At 46.9% G+C, this 20596-nt stretch overlaps 1 protein-coding gene across 5 annotated transcripts in view; it reads left to right on the top strand.

The window, feature by feature from the left end:
• The window catches only part of RPH3A (rabphilin 3A), a 121497-nt gene extending 101743 nt beyond the window's left edge, over positions 1 to 19754 (top strand). For all 5 annotated transcript variants that reach the window (XM_081017371.1, XM_081017370.1, XM_081017367.1 and 2 more), the window contains 7 exons: positions 3451 to 3560; positions 4952 to 5078; positions 7933 to 7989; positions 13779 to 13930; positions 16306 to 16387; positions 17825 to 17921; positions 19186 to 19754. In XM_081017371.1, coding sequence (XP_080873497.1) covers positions 3451 to 3560; positions 4952 to 5078; positions 7933 to 7989; positions 13779 to 13930; positions 16306 to 16387; positions 17825 to 17921; positions 19186 to 19316 — 756 coding nt within the window. In that variant the 3' untranslated portion in view covers positions 19317 to 19754. The remainder of the gene's footprint in view (positions 1 to 3450; positions 3561 to 4951; positions 5079 to 7932; positions 7990 to 13778; positions 13931 to 16305; positions 16388 to 17824; positions 17922 to 19185) is intronic.
• Positions 19755 to 20596: the final 842 nt, after the last annotated feature.

Raw genomic sequence — 20596 nt, 5'->3', positions numbered from 1 at the left:
CATACAGTTAGAGCTTAATAATTATTTCACTATTAATATACTTCTTCTTAATTGTATTTCACTATAAATATACTTCTTAATTGTATTTCAGTTCAACAATTACTTTGATAAAATACATATTTTGTTATGCGCAAATGGCTTTAGGTCCATAAATTACCATATAGCATATATTCGACACCAAAAAACAACGACGGTTTGTTGTTGACAAAGGACAGCTGGACATATAAAGGGCCCCGTTACCTTCAGTAGCTTAGGGCCTCGTCAAACTTAAATCCGTCCCTGACTATATGAAAACAGTGGTGTGACATTTTGAGGAATTAAGGGGAAATGCACGAACTCCTATCTCAGCGGAGATGGAGAGAAGGAAATCTCCAAGGCCTAAAGCAGCAGCAGACATGAACCAATATCCTCCCTCCTTTCCAAAATCAGAACACAGCACATGGAACCGCGGTGTAATTACACCACTTATGAAGTTAGTCGAGTCAGCCAAACAGTAGCACACAGTGTCACAGTGACACACCATAGCAATAAAGGAAATCTCGAAGGTAGTACTAAAACCGGCTTTTAAAAGCCCGAGCAAATCACACACTTTTGACGGGGCACATGACCCTGATCAGCAGAGATGTCAGCTGAGCCTGACCAGGGAGGGCTTTCCTCCCGTCTCACCTGACCTCCAGAATGAGCTTAATCACCTCTCAGGTTACTCTGTTCCCCTAGGAGAGCAGAAATCTATGCCACCATATTTTCAGCTTTTACATTTCAAGAGCTGTTGGGGTCGGGGGGATAAAGGGTTTAGAGACAGACATGAGGGAAGCTTCCTTTCTCCTTCTCTCATAAGGTGAGAACTCGAACCCGAATCTTAGAACGTCCAGGACGGATAAAAGAAAAGACCTTTCCACCCGTCGCATAGTTAAACCGTGGAAACGGCTCCCACGGGAAATAGTGATAACCAACCAAGATGACCCTGAGATCATCTTCTGAGGCCCTCCTTCGTGTGCCTCCTCGTCGAGAGGTTTGGTGGGTGGCAACACGAGAACGGGGCCTTCTCTGAAGTGGCTCCCCGTCTGTGGAATGCTCTCCCCAGGGAAGTTCGCCTGGTGCCTTCATTATACATCTTTAGGCTCCAGGCAAAAATGTTCCTTTTAAACCAGGCCTTTGGTTGATCCGATTTACATCCTATGTCCTTTTAAAATGTTTTTTTTTTGGGGGGGGGCTATTGGGTTGCTGTTTTTATTTTTATTAGTTAATTTTGTGGTTTTATATCTTGATTTTATTCTGTGAACTGCCCTGAGACCCCCCAGGTATAGGGCGGTATATAAATTCAATAAACAACAACAACAACAACATGGAAAGCATTAAAATGCAATTGGACCAATTCACAGAGGAGAAAGCCTTCGGTGGTTACTAGTCATGATAGAAATCTCTGCAGCTGGAGACAGGAATATAACAACAACAACAACAACAACAACAACAACAACAACAACAACAATTTATTATTTGTACCCCACCCATCTAGCTGGGTTTCCCCAGCCACTCTGGGCAGCTTCTAACAAAGATGAAAAATACATTAAAAGGTCACACATTAAAAACTTCCCTGAACTTCAGATGTCTTCTAAATGTCAGGTAGTTGTTTATCTCTTTGACATCTGGTGGGAGGGCGTTCCACAGGGCGGGCGCCACTACCGAGAAGGCCCTCTGCCTGGTTCCCTGTAGCTTTGCTTCTCGCAATGAGGGAACCGCCAGAAGGCCCTCGGCGCTGGATCTCAGTGTCCGGGCTGGACGATGGGGGTGGAGACGCTCCTTCAGGTATACTGGGCCGAGGCCGTTTAGGGCTTTAAAGGTCAGCACCAACACTTTGAAATGTGCTCAGAAATGTACTGGGAGCCAAGACCGGTGTTATGTGGTCTCGGCAGTTGCTCCCAGTCACCAGTCTAGCTGCCGCATTCTGGATTAGTTGTAGTTTCCGGGTCACCTTCAAAGGTAGCCCCACGGAGAGCGCATTGCAGTAGTCCAAGCGGAAGATAACTAGAGAATGCTTCCAAATCCCAGTTTCTGGAAAACGCAGGATGGGAGAGGGCTCTGGTGTTTGGGTCCTGCCTTCAAGTTTCCTATAATAGGCATCTGTTTGGCCATCCTGTGAAAACAGGATGCTGGACTGGATGAGACTGTTAGGATATTTCTGTTCCACCTTAAAAGGGAGCAGGCTTTGTGAGTCACAGAGTCTGCGTATTTCCTGTTCACAGGAAGTTTCTCTTTTTGTTATTGCTTTCGTTTCTCTCTCTGTGCCTGAACACGCAAGCAGGCAGTCATGTTTTTTTCTTTGTTCTGACCAACGCTGAATAAAGTTGTAAATATGCTCTCCTGAGTGCATCTTTCGCTGAACGAACTCTGCTGATAGAGCGTGTACCAGCTCTGGAATGTGGCAAGCTATTTCTGAAGCTCGTATCGCTAATTGACTGATACTGTATCTACGGGAGATTGATGGATCGTCTGGAATCGACGTGGGGACATGATGGCCTTTGTCTCCCTGGCAGTATCCCAACAGAGACCCCATAGACCTGATCTTGCAGGCTCTTCTTATTTCATCTGTGTTCATTAACCCAGAATATCCACCCACCGACTCTTGTTAATGGTCAAATTAAATGTAGTTCCTTTTTCCCCCTTCAACACCTTTCCCCATCCCCAGTTTTTTGGAGCTGAAGTTTTCCGTGCCTGTTCCACAGCCTTTGTCAAAGCTCGTAGCTGCACTCTGTGGGGGAAAACAGTTTAATGAGAATGGCGGGTCTAGAAAGTGGCATTGTTACCGCGAGGTGAAGCCTCTGCCCGAAAATCTAATTATTACTGGGGGTTTAAAAAGATTGGTTTGCTGCGAAGGTTTTTATCCGGGTCTAATTGGTACCTTGGAAAAAAGGAGCACCTGCTGACGAGTGACTCAACTCCTCTAATGGATTTTCTTCCGCTTTGCTGTATCAAAGAGCAGCTCTGCCAAGCTGTGCTCTGTGGGGCAAGGGGAATTCTATGCAACAAAGTTCTAGGGAGGACAGGATTGCCCCAGTCTGAAGCAAGGAGGCGTTTCCCTTTGCCAAACAAATTTAAACTTTTTGTCCACCCACAGGAAATGCCAGTGAGTTTTCTGAAATGCTCAGACAAAGAGCTTTAAATCATGGACTGAGCAGGGGAAAGTTAAATGGGGATAAGACCTCAGCGGGGTCAATTGATCAAGGTTGTTTTGCAAGTTTCCTTCTGGTGTCTTACTCAGACAGCCTTGATAAATCCTGCAGAATAAAGGTACCTATTAAAATATAGCACATTTGTATGCGAAAACAAACCCAAACCACTCCAATATGGCTTGATATAGTCCATCAGGCACGATGGCCCATTCAAAGGCGTTCAGATCAGGGAGGTTTGTAAGCACTCATACATGTTTTAATAGTTCTGCTTGTTTTCCAGTCAAACAAGCTGAGGACCAAGACTTTGAGGAACACCCGGAACCCTGCATGGAATGAGACCCTGGTGTACCATGGCATCACGGATGAGGACATGCAGAGGAAGACATTGAGGCAAGTCAAAGGGTTAAGCGTCAAACTTTGAATCAAACATGATAGGATCGTTCCTGCTTACATCCACAAAGTTACCTCTGGCGACCTGATGCAAAGCGTCTTCAAAGGTCCTTCTGAGATGGGGCTGGGCGGGAACTAGGGCTGTTTTGACAGTGGGATCAGTCTCCCTCTGGAGGTTCAGGAGTTCAGCCTACACTCGAGTAGGACTCTGGCAGAGACACATGCCCGACTGGCATGTTCTCTCACTCCTGGTTAATCGTTTGGGAGCTTCATAAGCTTTCTTCAGCCCGAACATCACAGCGACCAATGCCAACTGACATCGGCACACTTAGAAATCCTCAGAGTTTGTGCATCATGCGCGTGATAGACCTCAGTAACTTAGCATTTTGGCTAATCTACTTTATTTACATACAAACACACAGAGAGCACTGCAACATGGCTCCCTCTCTCTCTAGCATCAGACAACAAATGAACAAAGGACAATAGTCCCACTTCACGGAACACAGTAACATGAACATCCTGTCTCCGTCACTTCCCACTCTGTGGAGTCAAAACATATACCGTCATGTGAAAGACAACAGTCCCATGACTGCAATCATGGAGCAGGAATTCTAACAGTGGACACTCCATCCTTGGAGGTTTTTAAGCAGAGGTTGGATGGCCACCTGTCATGGATCCTTTCCTTGAGATTCCTGCATTGCAGAGGGTTGGACTCGATGACTCTTTGAGGTCTTTTCTGACTACAGTCCTATGATTCTATGACCCTTGAGAGCTGCTACCAGTCATAGCTGTTTATAATAATAATAATTTATTATTTCTACCCCGCCCATCTGGCTGGGTTCCCCCAATCTGGGCGGCTTCCAACAAAAGATTAAAAATACATTAAAATATCAGTTATTAAAAACTTCCCCAAACAGGGCTGCCTTCAGATGTCTTCTAAACCTCAGATAGTTGTTAATTTCTTTGACTTCTGATGGGAGGGTGTTCCAGAGGTTGGGCACCACTACCGAGAAGGCCCTCTGCCTAGTTTCCTGTTACCTCACTTCTTGCAGTGAGGGAACCACCAGAAGGCCCTCGGAGCTGGACCTCAAAGTCCGGACAGAATGAAGGGGGTGGAGATGTTCCTTCAGGTATACTGGGCCAATGCCATTTAGGGCTTTAAAGGTCAGCACCAACAGTTTGAATTGTGCTTGGAAACGTACTGGGAGCCAATGTAGGTCTTTCAAGACCGGTGTTATGTGGTCTCGGCGGCTGCCCCCAGTCATCAGTCTTGCTGCACCATTCTGGATTAATTGCAGTTTCCGAGTCACCTTCAGAGGTAGCCCCACATAGAGCGCATTGCAGTAGTCCAAGCGGGAGATAACCAGAGCGTGCATGTTTGTTCCTTTCAGGATCTCTGTGTGTGACGAGGACAAATTTGGCCACAACGAGTTCATAGGTGAGACGAGGGTGGCCCTGAAGAAAGTGAAGGCCAACCAGAAGAAGAATTTCAACATCTGTCTGGAAAGAGTCATCCCGGTACATTTCACCGTCGTCTATGTTCTTGTCCCATTCATTGTGATGGTTTGTGTGTCTTTTCTTACGTGAACATGTTTGGACCTGATCTGTAGCACAGAGGGGATGGGAATCTGAGTTGGGAAGAGTAGGAGAGGTTGTCTGCTGGGCAGACAGTTGGAAGGATGGCTTTTTCCAACTAAGAATCAACACGGCGGGTTAAGGAGAAAGAAGCAAATGCTATCCACGGTTTCATCACTGGGCATCTATGATTAAAGACAGATAAGAGCATAAGCAGACCCTGCTAGGGTCAGGTCAATGGCCCATCTATTTTAGCACCCTGTTCTCACAGTGGCCAACAAGACGCCTCACTGAGAAGCCCACAAGCAGGATCCGAGCACAGGAACCTTCTCCCCTCCTGTGGTTTCCAGCAACTCAGGTCCGCAATACCTCAAGGACCACCTCTTTCCATACGAACCTACCCAGACCCTGAGATCATCTTCTGAGACCCTCCTTCATGCACCTCCTCCTTGAGAGGTCCGGAGGATGGCCACATGAGAACAGGGCCTTCTCTGCAGTGGCTCCCCATCTGTGGAATGCTCTCCTCAGGGAAGTTTGCCAGGCGCCTTCATTATACGCCTTTAGGTGCCAGGCAAAAATGTTCCTTTTTAACCAGGATGTTAGTTGATCTGATTTACATCCTATGCCCTTTTAAAATGTTATTTTTGGGGGTTGTTATATTGGGTTGTTGTTTTTATTTTTATTATGTATTTTGTGGTTTTATATCTTGATTTTATTCTGTGAACCGCCCTGAGAGTCCTGGGTATAGGGTGGTATATAAATTCAATCAACAAGCAAGCAAGCAAACAAACACACAAACAAACAAACAAACAAACAAACAAACAAACTGATAATCAGAAGCATTGGTGCCTCTAACTGTGGAGGCCGAGAATAGCCCTCAAGAGTTAGATAGCTTTCGTCTCCATGAATTTCCCCAGTCCTCCTTTAAAGCCGTCCAAGTTTGTCGCCGTCATCACGGCCTCCTGTGGCAGTGAGTTCCATAGTTTAACTTTGTGCTGTGTGAAGAGTTAGTTTCTTTTGCCCTTCCTGAATCTTCTAACATTCAGCTTCATTGCATGCTTGTGGCTTGCAGCACCGTGAAAGGGGGAGAAAACTTTTTTCCCCTCTCTTTACTCTTTCTCCATGCCGTGTATAATTTTATAAGCTTCTTTGCTATCACCTGTTAACTTGCCTTTTCTCTGAAGTAAAAAGTCCCAAGCGCTGCAGCCTTGATCCACCCCCTGGGTCGAGTACAAGGTGATGTGATCCTTGCATAATGTGGAAAAATCCTTGTATGGTGTGGAAAAAATGCGCGTGAAAACCCCTCTCTTATAATGTAGAATTTGGGGGCCAGAAGACACAAGGCAGACAAAAGGAAGGAGTCTTCACACAACACATACCGTATTTTTTGCTCTATAAGACTCACTTTTTCCCTCCTAAAAAGTAAGGGGAAATGTGTGTGCGGCTTATGGAGCGAATGCAGGCTGCGCAGCTATCCGAGAAGCCAGAACAGCAAGAGGGATTGCTGTTTTCGCTGTGTAGCGATCCTTCTTTCTGTTCTGGCTTCTGAAATTCAGAATATTTCTTTTCTTGTTTTCCTCCTCCAAAAACTAGGTGCGCCTTGTGGTCTGGTGCGTCTTATAGAGTGAAAAATACGGTAGTTCAACTATGGAACTCACTCTCACAGGATGTGCCAATGGCTGCCAACTTCGCCGGCCTTAAAAGTGGTTTAGGCAAGTTCATGGAGGAGAATGTTGTTAGACACGATGATGGCGTACTGTGCCCAGTCTGAATACGAGCTGGGGAGAGGACTCTTGTGCTTGGATCCTGCTCCCGGGCTTCCCATTGTGGCATCTGGTTGGCTACTGTGGGAACAGAATTCTAGACCAGTTGGGCCATGGGCCTGATCCAGCTACAGGGAGGTCTTCTGACGCTATGTTTTCAGGATGCGGTCTTCAGCACCTTTACGTAGTGGCTCTGTGCATTGAAACACGTGGGATTTCCTTGTGAGCGAACGCATGCGCTGTGAAAGTTGTACCATTAATTGGCTAAGGCAGGAATTTTCCGTTACACAAACGTAGGGGGGGGGGAAGCCTCATTGAACTCAGTGGGAAAATTCCTCTGGGGAGATAATGTTTGGGGCCACAGCCTGCGTATTTAATAAAACTGCTTTCATTCAAACACAGGTTGTGGGGGGTTGTTGGGGGGGGAGAGAAAGTCATAGATACCGTATTTTTCGCTCTATAGGACGCACCCAACCAAAGGACGCACCTTGTTTTAGAGGGGGAGAACAAGGGGAAAAAAACTCCCCTCTCTGCTCAGCGCCCCTTCAGTGAAGCGACAGCAGAAACGGAGGCCCTTCCATTTCTCCTCCCGCTTGGCTGAAGGGGCGCTGCGCAGCTCTCCCTCTCTGCTGAAGCCAGGAGAGTCTTGCTCTCCCGGCTTCAGCAAAAGGAACCCGAAGCCTTCGGAGCGCAGCGTGAGTTCCCGCTGCGCTCCAAAAGCTTCAGGCGGCTATCCCTGAAGCCTGGAGAGCGAGAGGGAGCGCTCCCTCTGCGCTTCGGTGGCTTCGCGTTGCTATCGCTGAAGCCAAGGAGCCTGCATTCGCTCCATAGGACGCACACACATTTCCCCTTAATTTTTGAAGGGGGAAAAGTGCGTCCTATAGAGCGAAAAATACGGTACATTTGAGGAGGAAAAAGTGGTCCAGGAACTCCTTAATTCAGGTTCCCCAGCGTCTCTCAAGCTACCTTCTGGACAATATTAAAGGAAACCTTTTTTTCCTCCCCCCCATCTTTCACTCGCCGCTAACCCCAAGATGAAGCGTGGAGGTACAACTGGATCATCAAGAGGGATGGCGTTGTACGAAGATGAGGTAAGACATTACCTAGACTCAGGGGAGGTTTCGCCACGTTTTCCATGGCCACAACTAAGCTGCTGAGGAGAAACGCTAAATTATTTTCTGAGCAGATGCCCTCTTAGACTGAAGCATATTTTTTGGTTCCAGGGCCTTGATCAGACTGTTAGTGCAGGACAGGGGAAGGCAGTGATTGTTCAGTGGTTAGATCAGGACCTGGGAGACCTGGAATGATCACATAAGCCTCAGTGGACCGAGTGGCAGTTAACCAGTTAAAGGTAAAGGTAAAGGGACCCCTGACCGTTAAGGCCAGTTGGGGACGACTGGGGTTGCGGTGCTCATCTCGCTTTACTGGCCGAGGGAGCCGGCGTTTGTCCGCAGACAGCTTCCGGGTCATGTGGCCAGCATGACTAAGCCGCTTCTGGCGAACCAGAGCAGCGCATGGAAACGCCGTTTACCTTCCCGCCGGAGTGGTACCTATTTATCTACTTGCACTTTGATGTGCTTTTGAACTGCTAGGTTGGCAGGAGCTGGGACCGAGCAACGGGATCTCACCCTGTTGCGGGGATTCGAACCGCCGACCTTCTGATCGGCAAGCCCTAGGCTCTGTGGTTTAATCCACAGCGCCACCCGCCTCTTTAGTTTACCAGTTACTAGATTCTAATTTTGTTGTATCCCCAAGATTAATGTATATCATTAGTACAATTGATCATTATTACTATTTTATTGTTGCTATTTTATTATTGTTTTTCAATGTAATTATGTATGTAATGTTTTCATTTATTGTGGGAGCCTTTTTTTTGTGGAACCTTGTTCAGCGGCACCATATGGTCCATGGTAAATCTGGCAATGGAAAATTTCTGTGGTGCTCTCCAGCCCCTTGATGCTCTAAGCACATGCTTAAAAAGGTAAAGGTAAAGGGACCCCTGACCATTAGGTCCAGTCGTGGCCTACTCTGGGGTTGCGGCGCTCATCTTGCTTTATTGGCCGAGGGAGCCGGTGTTCAGCTTCCGGGTCATGTGGCCAACATGACTAAGCTGCTTCTGGCGAACCAGAGCAGCTCATAGAAACGCCATTTACCTTCCCGCCGGAGTGGTACCTATTTATCTACTTGCGCTTTGATGTGCTTTTGAACTGCTAGGTTGGCAGGAGCAGGGACTGAGCAACGGGAGCTCACCCCGTCGCGGGGATTCGAACCGCCGACTTTCTGATCGGCAAGTCCTAGGCTCTGTGGTTTAACCCACAGTGCCACCCGCGTCCCAAGCACATGCTTATTTAATGGTTAATTCAGCCCTCCTGGACCTCCATTGCCAGAGGTTGCAGGCCAGAGTCAGTTTCTGATAGGTAAAGGCATACCCTGTTTCTACAAAACAGCTTTCCATTCGTTTTCCATTCAGTGCTGCTAACTGTTTAGTCGGCTTTTCCTTGAGAGCCACAGAGTCCAAACCTTTCATCTCCAAGCAGACAACTGCAAATTATCCAAACCTTTCAGATTTGGAGCAATCAGTAGACGAGCTGCAACCAGTAGAAAGGTGATCTGTTATTTGTGGAGAAGGTCTTTCCATTCATCCTTAAGGCCAGTTGTGGAGTGCATTGAACAGACTGTTTTGTGATCTTCCTTCCTAAAAGACACAAAACAAATGAAATACCATGAAAATCCCTGAAATGAGAAGTAATCGACTAGAAATAATATCTTGTGGAAATCGACTAAATAATAAAATCAAAAAGCTTAAGGAATTTTTTTTAGAATAACCTAAAATAGAACAAAGCCTTAATGGGATGCCGGCTACAAACCTCGTTTCAATGAACTATTCAGTTTCCTCAGAAGGAAATGGAAAAATCATAAACTTTAAATGACCAAAATTCAAAGAGGGGTAGAACCCCCAAAATTCTGACATATTATAATCCTAGCTTGACCTAGGTAAAGCAAAGCGCGGTAATAAAGGATGAGGACTCAAAAGTACAGTTTCTAATACTGAATTTACAAAAAAGGTTTGAAAACCTAAATAGCAAGTTTTAAACAAAGCCCAGCTTGAAGAAAGCAAAGCACAATAATAAAGGGTTGAGGACTCAACTGTGAAAATTCTAGTGCTGCTTTTACAAAAAGGTTTAAAAACCTGAACGGCACAAATTCAAAGAAAGGAATACAAGATAAAGCTGTTTTAGATTTTGAACAAACTCAAGAACAGGGCTGGAACGCTCCCATGGTCTAGGTGTTACTGCTGATGTTAAAGACTGTTACTTCTCGTTTCAGGGATTTTCATGGTATTTCATTTGTTTTGTGCAATTTCTCAGTTCTTTTTTTCTATTTCCTTCCTAAAAGACGGCAGTCCAAAATGCTTTAACGGTGCCTGTCCAGTTCTAAGCTGGTCTTTGGAAGATGCAACATTTGGAAATCCATGGGGCGGGGAAGAATGAATTAGTTTAGTCTTCCCAGTTAGTAATTCCCGACTGCAGTGCTGTTAGTCTCTTTCCTGTTTCCTCGCTTTTCTGAGGATTGTGGGCTGGCTTTGCAAAATGTGAAGCTTAGGGGGAGAGATCTAGGACTCTTTTAATCTGGAGAGGAAAGCCTGGGTCAGTAGGACAGAAACCAACTAGTTGGGTGCCAGGAGGGTGGTTGGGCAATCTTGCTGAGCAAATCCCACTCCCCCTAGAACAGGGGTCAGCAACCTTTTTCAGCCGTGGGCCGGTCCACCGTCCATCAGACTATGTGGTGGGCCGGACTATATTTTGTAAAAAATTTGAAAATGAACGAATTCCTATGCCCCACAAAAAACCCAGAGATGCATTTTAAATAAAAGCACGCCTTCTACTCATGTAAAAACACCAGGCAGGCCCCACAAATAACCCAGAGGTACATTTTAAATAAAAGGACACATTCTACTCATGTAAAAACATGCTGATTCCCGGACCATCTGCGGGCTGGATTGAGAAGGCGATTGGGCTGCATCCGGCCACGGGCCTTCGGTTGCCTACCCCTGCCCTAGAACGGTTTTTTTGCACAAGGTGCCCTCATGTGGTCGCACTTAACATTTCACCGGATTTTCTGAGTTACTCTTTGAAAACCCAAGGGTCGGTTTTGTGCTTTTCGGGACATCAGTGGCAGATCTTGGGGCCTCAAATTTCAGCAGCGGTATGTGTGACGCCAAAATTTGGCACCCCACCCCCTAAATCCGCTTCTGAGACCGTCACTTGATGACTGCAGCACTCAAATGACAACCTGAATACAGTGATACCTCGGGTTACATATGCTTCAGGTTACAGATGCTTCAGGTTACAGACTCCACTAACCCAGAAATATTACCTCGGGTTAAGAACTTTGCTTCAGGTTGAGAACAGAAATCTTGCTCCGGCAGCGCGGCAGCAGCAGGAGGCCCCATTAGCTAAAGTGGTACTTCAGGTTAAGAACAGTTTCAGGTTAAGAACGGACCTCCAGAACAAATTAAATACTTAACCCGAGGTAGCACTGTATGTGAAACGTTCATGCCGGCTCCTGTGAATGAAGCTTTCAAATGGCTACTTCCAGGCAGATGGCAGAAGCTGTTCTCATGTTTGCACGGTTGATCTGGTAGTTTATAGAGTAGATCTGATTAACGTGACAATGTGAAGGCAACCCAAGCTTCTTTGCTCTAAAGAGTAAACTGAATTTGGCCACCCAGGCAGACAATGTGTTTCCCTATGCATTTTTTTTTTTAAATAGATATAAAAAACCATCATTTTATTAAATAGATTTAAATATACCACAATTCATATTGAAATCTATCAGGGGAAAAAAAAACTTCCTAGAAGATTTGCACCATCGCAGATTAATTGGAAGTTGTATTAAATTGAAGTAATTTGGCAACAATTTGTAACAATTTGGGAAATCAATAAAAATAACCGGCAAAAAAACCCCCCAATTGCAAATTAACGCTCATTTCTGCAAATACACAATCCGTATTGATATCTTTCTAGATGGTCTACACCATTTTTTTCAGCCCAAGGGCCACATTGCCAAAAAGGCAGCCTTCCAGGGGCCGCATGCGAATGGGAGGTGGGGCTTGAAGTCAGAGCAGTGTTTCTCAACCTGTGGGTCCCCAGATGTTGTTGGACTACAACTCCCATCATTCCTAGCCAGCATGACCAGTAGTCAGGGAGGATGGGAGTTGTAGTCCAACAACATCTGGGGACCCACAGGTTGAGAACTGCTGAGTTAGAGGTTTCTACAGCTGCCTCTCCCCCATCCAGTTCAAGGGCAGATTCCAACAAGGCCAGAGCACTGGTTTTGGGCTGCTCCGGAGGGGAGGACCCGAACCAATGGATTCAAATTACAAGAAAGGAGATTTCAGCTAAAGTACCTGGAAAAAATGTTTGACAGCAGAACAGGACTCGCTTGGAAGTTTTTCAAGAGAGGTTGTATTGTTATGGGAATTCTACTCAATACTGATCCAGAGCAGATTCCAATGTACAGTCATACCTCAGGTTACAGACGCTTCAGGTTGCGTTTTCTCAGAAACCTGGAAGTACCGGAACAGGTTGCTTCTGGGTTTCAGCGGTCATGCATGCGCAGAAGCACTAAATCGTGCTTTGCGCATGCGCAGACGTGCCGAATCACAACCCTCACGTGCGCAGATGCGCCGCTGCGAGTTGCGGACGCTGCGGGTTGCGAACGTGCATCCCGCCCAGATCACGTTCACAACCCGAGTGTCCACTGTATAGTTAGCAGAGTAACAACTTAAAAAACGTTTCAGGATTCCCCAAAAATAGACCAGAGGCAATTAATATTTCACCCAGCAGAGCTTTATTGCTCCTGAAGGCAAATGAGCCTAAGGGTCACAAATCCAATACATTCAGGATTGGCACTGTATTATAAGAAATCCAGTTGCAGCAGACAACTTAAAACTTACAATAACCTATAACAAGTCTAAACCTTAACACTATACAGTGGCACCTCGGGTTAGGAACTTAATTCGTTCTGGAGGTCCGTTCTTAACCTGAAACTGTTCTTAACCTGAGGTACCACTTTAGCTAATGGGGCCTCCTGCTGCCGCCGCACAATTTCTGTTCTCATCCTGAGGTAAAGTTCTTAACCCGAGATACTATTTCTGGGTTAGCAGAGTCTGTAACCTGAAGCGTCTGTAACCTGAAGCATCTGTAACCTGAGGTACCACTGTATATAGAACACCACACCAGAAGGAAAAGAGATACAAATAGAAAGCAAAACTCAAGGCTCCATCTGGCCTTACTTTTATAGCCAGTATTACCTTGACAGAAAGAGATAAGAGAACCAGTTTAAACCAGCTGTACTCAGCTTCTCTGAAGGAATAACCCAAACATCATGAAACTTCTGCTTGTTTCTTTCACACAGAGAAGCTTTCAGAACCCTCTTGAAGTAATCAGAATAGGAAAGATCTCTGCACATCAGATCAACACTTTCTGCACTAAGAAATGCAGACTGACATAGGCAAGCCTCCAGTCAGGGATGGTTTAGTGGTGATTCCTGCATTGCAGGGGCTTCGGATGATGACAATTTGTTGTTGTTGTTTAGTCGTTTAGTCGTGTCCGATTCTTCGTGACCCCATGGACCAGAGCACGCCAGGCACTCCTGTCTTCCACTGCCTCCCGCAATTTAGTCAAACTCATGCTGGTAGCTTCGAGAACACTATCCAACCATCTCGTCCTCTGTCGTTCCCTTCTCCTTGTGTCCTCCATCTTTCCCACCATCAGGGTCTTTTCCAGGGAGTCTTCTCTTCTCATGAGGTGGCTCTACAATTCTGTGATTCTATGACTCTATCCCAAAATGCAGACTCTCTCTTTGTCCCCCACAGATGGGCCAAGCGGGCGACGTGGAGGAACGGGGCAAAATCCTGGTGTCCCTCATGTATAGCACTCCGAAAGGAGGCCTCGTCGTCGGCATTGTGCGTTGCGTCCATTTAGCGGCCATGGACGCCAACGGCTACTCTGACCCTTTTGTGAAAATGTACGTCCTGGGCACAAACTCCTGGGCTTTGTTGGCCGCTGGCTTTGTCAGTTACTTAGGTAATGGTAAAGGGACCCCTGACCATTAGGCCCAGTCATGGCCGACTCTGGGGTTGCGGTGCTCATCTCGCTTTATTGGCCGAGGGAGCCGGCGTACAGCTTCCAGGTCATGTGGCCAGCATGACTAAGCCGCTTCTGGCGAACCAGAGCAGCGCACGGAAACGCCATTTACCTTCCAGCCATTTACCTATTTATGTACTTGCACTTTGACATGCTTTCGAACTGCTAGGTTGGCAGGAGCTGGGACCAAGCAATGGGAGCTCACCCTGTTGCAGGGATTCGAACTGCCGACCTTCTGATCAGCAAGTCCTAGGCTCTGTGGTTTAACCCACAGCGCCACGCGCATCTCTGTCAATTACTTAGTCGCTTGCAATTCTGAGAGTGCTCAGGAAAAGTGTGCCTCTTTCCCCAAGAATTTCGGTGCTTTGCCATGTAATCTCACATTACATTCCCTATTACTACTACTGTATTTTTTGCTCGATAACACTCACTTTTTCCCTCCTAAAAAGTAAGGGGAAATGTGTGTGCGTCTTATGGAGCGAATGCAGGCTGCGCAGCTATCCCAGAAGCCAGAACAGCAAGAGGGATTGCTGCTTTCACTGCACAGCGATCCCTCTTGCTGTTCTGGCTTCTGTGATTCAGAATATTTTTTTTCTTGTTTTCCTCCTCCAAAAACTAGGTGCGTCTTGTGGTCTGGTGTGTCTTATAGAGCGAAAAATACGGTAAATCTCTCTGCTTTACCAAATTGTTCAGCTCAGCTGGCACCAGCGTGAGATGATGCAACTCTTGGCAAATATTGCTATCCAACCCCATGTTTCCAGGACGGAAGTGGCAGGCAAGGGTGTGGCTCCCCTACGAAGAAAGGCTTCATTGTTTGGGACTTTTTAGCATAGGAAAAGCTGGATTTCTCCAAGCAGAATGCATAGTAATGTTGGGTGCCCCCCAATTTATATGCATTTATATGCACGCTTTCCTCTAAATATCCATGTTTGCAAACATTTATTTATTTGTTTTGGCTGGAGGAATGCCTCACAAAATATGGGAAAGTGCACATTTTGGGGCTTGGCTGTGTTCTGGTTCGCATATTGCTTTGGGAACTGTGAGTGGGGTTGGTTAAAAGACAGACTGGACCAACTTTCTGCCCCATCCCTGTTAGGAGCAGATGGAGCCAGAAGGAGGAGGAGTAGCAGAGGGGAAGCAGCAGCATGAGCTCAGTATTGTCTACACTGAACGACAGCAGCTCTTCAGGGTTTCAGGCAGGAGTGTTGAACCTTCTACATGCCAATCAGCTGCTCCTTCTATGGTGGGAGCGGTGGCCCAACATGTTTGTCACCTGTGGAGAGTCACAGATTCATCACCTCTGGGATAATCTGTTTTTCTGTTCATCCCCCCCCCCCCCCAAAAAAAATATTACTGTATTTTTCGCTCCAAAAGACGCACCAGACCACCCTAGTTTTTGGAGGAGAAAAACAAGAAAAAATTATTCTGAATCCCAGAAGCCAGAACAGCAAGAGGGATCTGGCTTCTGGGATACCGTGTGGCTGTTCTGGCTTCTGGGATAACTGCGCCAAGCCTCTTCAGGGCAGCAGGATGAAGGCTCCCCCTGCCCGAAGAGGCTGTGCACGGTTAAGGCAGAAGCCAGGACAGGCGCTTCACTGAAAGGGCACTGCGCAGCTCTCCCTCTCTGAGGTAGATAAATAGTCCCTTCTGTTCCTCCTCTGGCTTCGCATGACAGGCGTGTTGCTGAAGGGGCGCTGCACAGTTCTCCCTGTGCAGTGCCCCTTCCGCGAAGCTGGAGAAGGAAGAGAAGGAGACCCTTCTGTTCCTCCTTCGACTTCCAGGACAGGCATGTCGCCGCAAAGCCGGAGGAGGAACAGAAGGAGTCCCTTCTGTTCCTCCTCTGGCTTTGCAGGACAGGCGCTGCGCAGAGAGGGAGAGCTGCGCAGTGCCCCTTCAGCGAAGCGGGAGGAGGAACAGAAGGATCTCCGTTCCTCCTCCCGCTTTGCTGAAGGGGCGCTGCGCAGCTCTACCTCTCTGCTCAGCGCCATTCGCTCCATAAGACGCACTCACGTTTCCCCTTACTTTTTAGGAGGAAAAAAGTGCGTCTAATGGAGCGAAAAATACGGTAGCTTGGCAGTTCAGCAAACCACCTCCCTGCTCGCTCTTTCCACAGTTATGCATCATTCCAAAAACTTGGTCAGAAGAGCAACCCTTTTTCCTTCCGCTTGGACTGATGCTTGCCCCTTTTAGCTTTCCAGCTGTCTTTCACAATCCTCCAAATTCTGGAGAAAAATGCTCACATCTTCTTCTTTCCAGATGCTTAAAGCCGGACATGGGGAAGAAAGCGAAACAGAAGACGCAGATTAAAAAGAAGACGTTGAACCCGGAGTTTAATGAGGTGAGGCAAGGCTAAGATTCCTGTGTTTCAGAGGGTTGGACTAGATGATCGTTGTGGTCCCTTCCAACTCCACTACGCTATGATTCTAAGGCCTCTTCTTACATTCCATGTGAAGTGGATGCTTGCCACACACGCCGGCTTTCCCCAGCCTGATGCTCTCCAGATTATTTATTCATCATTCTTATTTATGTGATGTATTAACCTCCCGCTCTTCATTCCCAAAGGAGTTGGGTGACAAACAGATGTACCATTAAAGAAACAAAACAAACAAAGCAAACAGTTAAACACATTCTAAAAACACTGTTAAAAACATCTAAAATCAGTTTCTGCAAAGTTCAAAAACATTCTTCCATCCAGTACTTTTTCAGCCACCAAACACCTGGGTGAAAACAGGAATGTTGTCAGATTCCTCCTGAAAGCCAATAAAGAGGGAGGTACCAGTGCACCTCACTCGGGAGGGCATTGCACAGCCAGGAGCCACCACTGAAAAGGCCCAGATAGGATTCCTTATTATTATTATTATTATTATTATTATTATTATTAACGTTCTTAAGTCACATATGTATACATTATCATATTACATTACAGGGCATATTATAATATAATTTTCAACATGTATACAAAGTTTATATACCAAATTTATGTACCTAAAGAAAGAAAAAAAAAGGGGGGGGAGAAACAAAGACATAAAGCCATTTCAAAATAATATTTGTACCAGCACTACAGTTTTCCTGTCAATCTCGTTGTATATTCTTTTTTTACAAATGAATGTACTCTTATTATTGTATATTTCTTTACATTTTATCTAATACATTCCTATATCAATATGTACCCTTAATCTTGTTTCTCAACTCAATTTCTCTCCAACGTCAATCGAACGCTAGCATTGATAGCGAACCTTTACTATATTTTTGAACATATATCTTATATCTATCCCATTTTCCCATTAATTTTTGTTTTGAATTGCCTCTCAGGCTATTTGTCAACTGCGCCATTTCAGCAAATTCTTGTACTTTATTATGCCAGTCCGTTATTGTCGGGGCTTCTTCTTCCTTCCACCCCTTTGCCACCACAGTCCGGCCCAGATAGGATTCCAGCTTCCATCAGCCCTAGTCAACATAGCCAGTGGTCAGGAAGGCAATACTTTAGAGGCAGCCCCAGAAATGGGCAGTGATGAAGCAGGGATGAGTTTGTGGTGTATATATTGTAGATAGTGAATGCTGGGCTGGCTTCACCTCAACCCATCTATGCTCAGTTCCATCCATCCCTAGAACTGAATCCCCTCCTCGCTTTGTCTGAACGAAGTTTGACTTCCTGGTTATCGACAGAAGCCTGCTTTGAGCAAGGAGGGGGAGGCTAGCGGACGAAAGCCTTGTCTGCCCCCTCCCCAAAGCCCCACCACTCGATCCTTGATGGAGAGTGTTATCTTTTTGGCAGGAGTTTTTCTACGATATCAAGCACAGCGACCTAGCCAAGAAGCAGCTCGACATATCGGTTTGGGACTACGACATTGGGAAATCCAATGATTATATTGGTGAGTGCTATAAGAAACAACAGGCTTGCTTAATTTGGGTTTTTTAAACCATGGTGGCGTGTGTGGGTGTGTAAAAAAATTGAATTTTAGGTTCTTAGGATATCCAGGAATGGGTTGTTTATTGGGTTTCTTTCTCAATAATAACAATAATAATAATAATAATAATAATAATAATAATAAATATTTTTTTATTTATACCCCGGCCAGAGCCGGGCTCAGGGCGGCTAACACCAGTAAAATTACAATAAAAACATAATGGGGGGGGGACCAATTTAAAATACGGGGTAAAATATAATTTAAAATGCAGCCTCATTTTAATAGTAGCTCATAGATCAAAACCATAAGGGGAGGGAAACATAAGGGTCAGACTGAGTCCAAACCAAAGGCCAGGCGGAACAGCTCTGTCTTGCAGGCCCTGCAGAAAGATGTCAAGTCCTGCAGGGCCCTAGTCTCTTGTGACAGAGTGTTCCACCAAGTCGGGGCCAGTACTGAAAAGGCCCTGGCCCTAGTTGAGACCAATCTCAAGAGGTGCTTTGCAGTATCCTCAGTGCAAGGTCTTCCTGGTCCTCCTCCGCCTAATGGTGCTTTTGGACTACAACTCCCAGCAACCCCTCTCAGCCCTTGCTGGCTGGGGACTGATGGGAGTTGCAGTCCAAAGCCCCTGGGGGGGGGGGACCTGGTTAGGGTAGGTGGTGCGGGATATTTGATGGGACCCTGGGCATTGCTGGGGGTCATCTCAGTCAGGTTACCCAGGGCAACTGTTGAGTTTTGGTTGAATGAGATGCGAACTGTCAGATTTAAGAAAAAAAAGATAACCTGGAAGTGGGGTCCCGGTTTGAGGCCTGCCATGATGCACGGAGGGACACGGGTGGCGCTGTGGGTAAAACCTCAGTGCCTAGGACTTGCCGATCGCATGGTTGGCGGTTCGAATCCCCGCGGCGGGGTGAGCTCCCGTCTTTCGGACCCAGCTCCTGCCCACCTAGCAGTTCGAAAGCACCCCTAAGTGCAAGTAGATAAATAGTTTCCGCTTTATAGCAGGAAGGTAAACAGTGTTTCCGTGTGCTGCGCTGGTGCCGGCTCGCCAGAGCAGCTTCGTCACGCTGGCCACGTGACCCGGAAGTGTCTCCGGACAGCGCTGGCCCCCGGCCTCTTAAGTGAGATGGGCGCACAACCCTAGAGTCGGACACGACTGGCCCGTACGGGCAGGGGTACCTTATGATGCACGGAACGCCTCTCTCTGCAGCTGCCTTTCTGTCTCTTGCAGGTGGGTGCCAGCTGGGCATCACAGCCAAAGGCGAGCGCTTGAAACACTGGTACGAGTGTCTGAAGAACAAGGACAAGAAGATTGAGCGCTGGCACGCCTTACAGAACGAGAACCACGTGGCCAGCGATTAGGAGAAACCGCCCCCCACCCCACCGTACCTGAACCCTCCTCCACCCAACTCCTTGTAGATTCCCAGACGTCTTTCTTTCACTCCTGGGGAAAAGATTCCCCTCTCGTCTCCTGCCTCTTTCGCAAGAGAGGCTTCCCTCCTCCTTAATCACCTCCCTTTTCTTCTTGTTTTCCTTCTTCTTCTCCATCGTCTCCTGCCTCCTTCGGGGAGCAGCTGCTCCTCCCTTCGTCCCTCTCTCTGTCTTCCTTCCCTTTCTTTGTCTGCCTCCTTCCGGGAGGCAACTTCTCTCTTGCTTCTCCTCTATTCTCCATGCCAAGGATAAAGGTTCTCTTTTATGTTTTGTATCGTGACCCATTCCTGCCACCGCCACCTTCTCCTGCCGTGGGTGCATTGATGTATAGACTTTTTCAAGCAATAGCCCAGCACTGGAAATATTTTACGTTTGGCCTCTGCTTATCCTGACAGCTAAATGACACCCACCCACCCACCCGACCTGACCTGACCTGACCTCGCCGTGCTTCTCCCCGACCTGCTGAAAAGCTCTTTGTACTCTTAAGTGCCCTTGAATTGACCTCCTTGCCCACCTTCCTCCAGTCTCCACCTGGGCATGTGGAAGGTTGCGCTCATTCACCTCCTCTTTGCACACACGAACTACTCTGTGCATCGCTCATGGGAAAATGCACGGCTACGGTTTTTTGATCCGGCTGCTCCGAGCATGTGGGGCAGCTGAAACGAAACCAGACCAAACCAGCCAGATAGCGCAAGACTTTCGGAAACCCAACGCCTGCACTGTAGAAAGCTTCGGCTTCCGACTCTTAGCCTCACTTTGGTCTCTTGCCTTTTTCCGCGACCCGCCATAGACGTAATTCCGCCAAGATTCATTTCTCAGCGTCGCGATGCAGCAGCTTGCAAGGTGCCACCTTGGACACTTTTAAGAACCACCTTCGTCCTTCCTGGTTTGGCAACTACGTGGGCTGAATGGCCAGTTAAAAAAAAGAAATTATGCTGTGCTTCTGCTCCCACCCACTGTGTGGTGCTGTTGGACAAAGTCCTGTTCATGTTAATGGGACCTGTCTGGAGTCCAATGATACATGGAAGTTCCAGGAGGTGTTTCCCATTGACCATGCCCTACTGTTTTTGGAGCACACCCAGAATCTAAGGTTCAGACGTTCAGAGGTAGAGGCAGGTTGGAGGAGTGGTGCATTTGCAATATTTGTAAAGAACATCACATGCCAAGGGCCCTTCTTGTGCGCAGCGAAGAGCAAACCTGACCCAGAAGCT

This window comes from Podarcis pityusensis (genome assembly GCF_964106645.2).
Source record: "Podarcis pityusensis genome assembly, chromosome: 8".
Taxonomy (NCBI): Eukaryota; Metazoa; Chordata; class Lepidosauria; order Squamata; family Lacertidae; genus Podarcis; species Podarcis pityusensis.
Note: the sequence above shows the minus strand (reverse complement) of the source record. Positions and strands in the feature narration are given on the sequence as shown.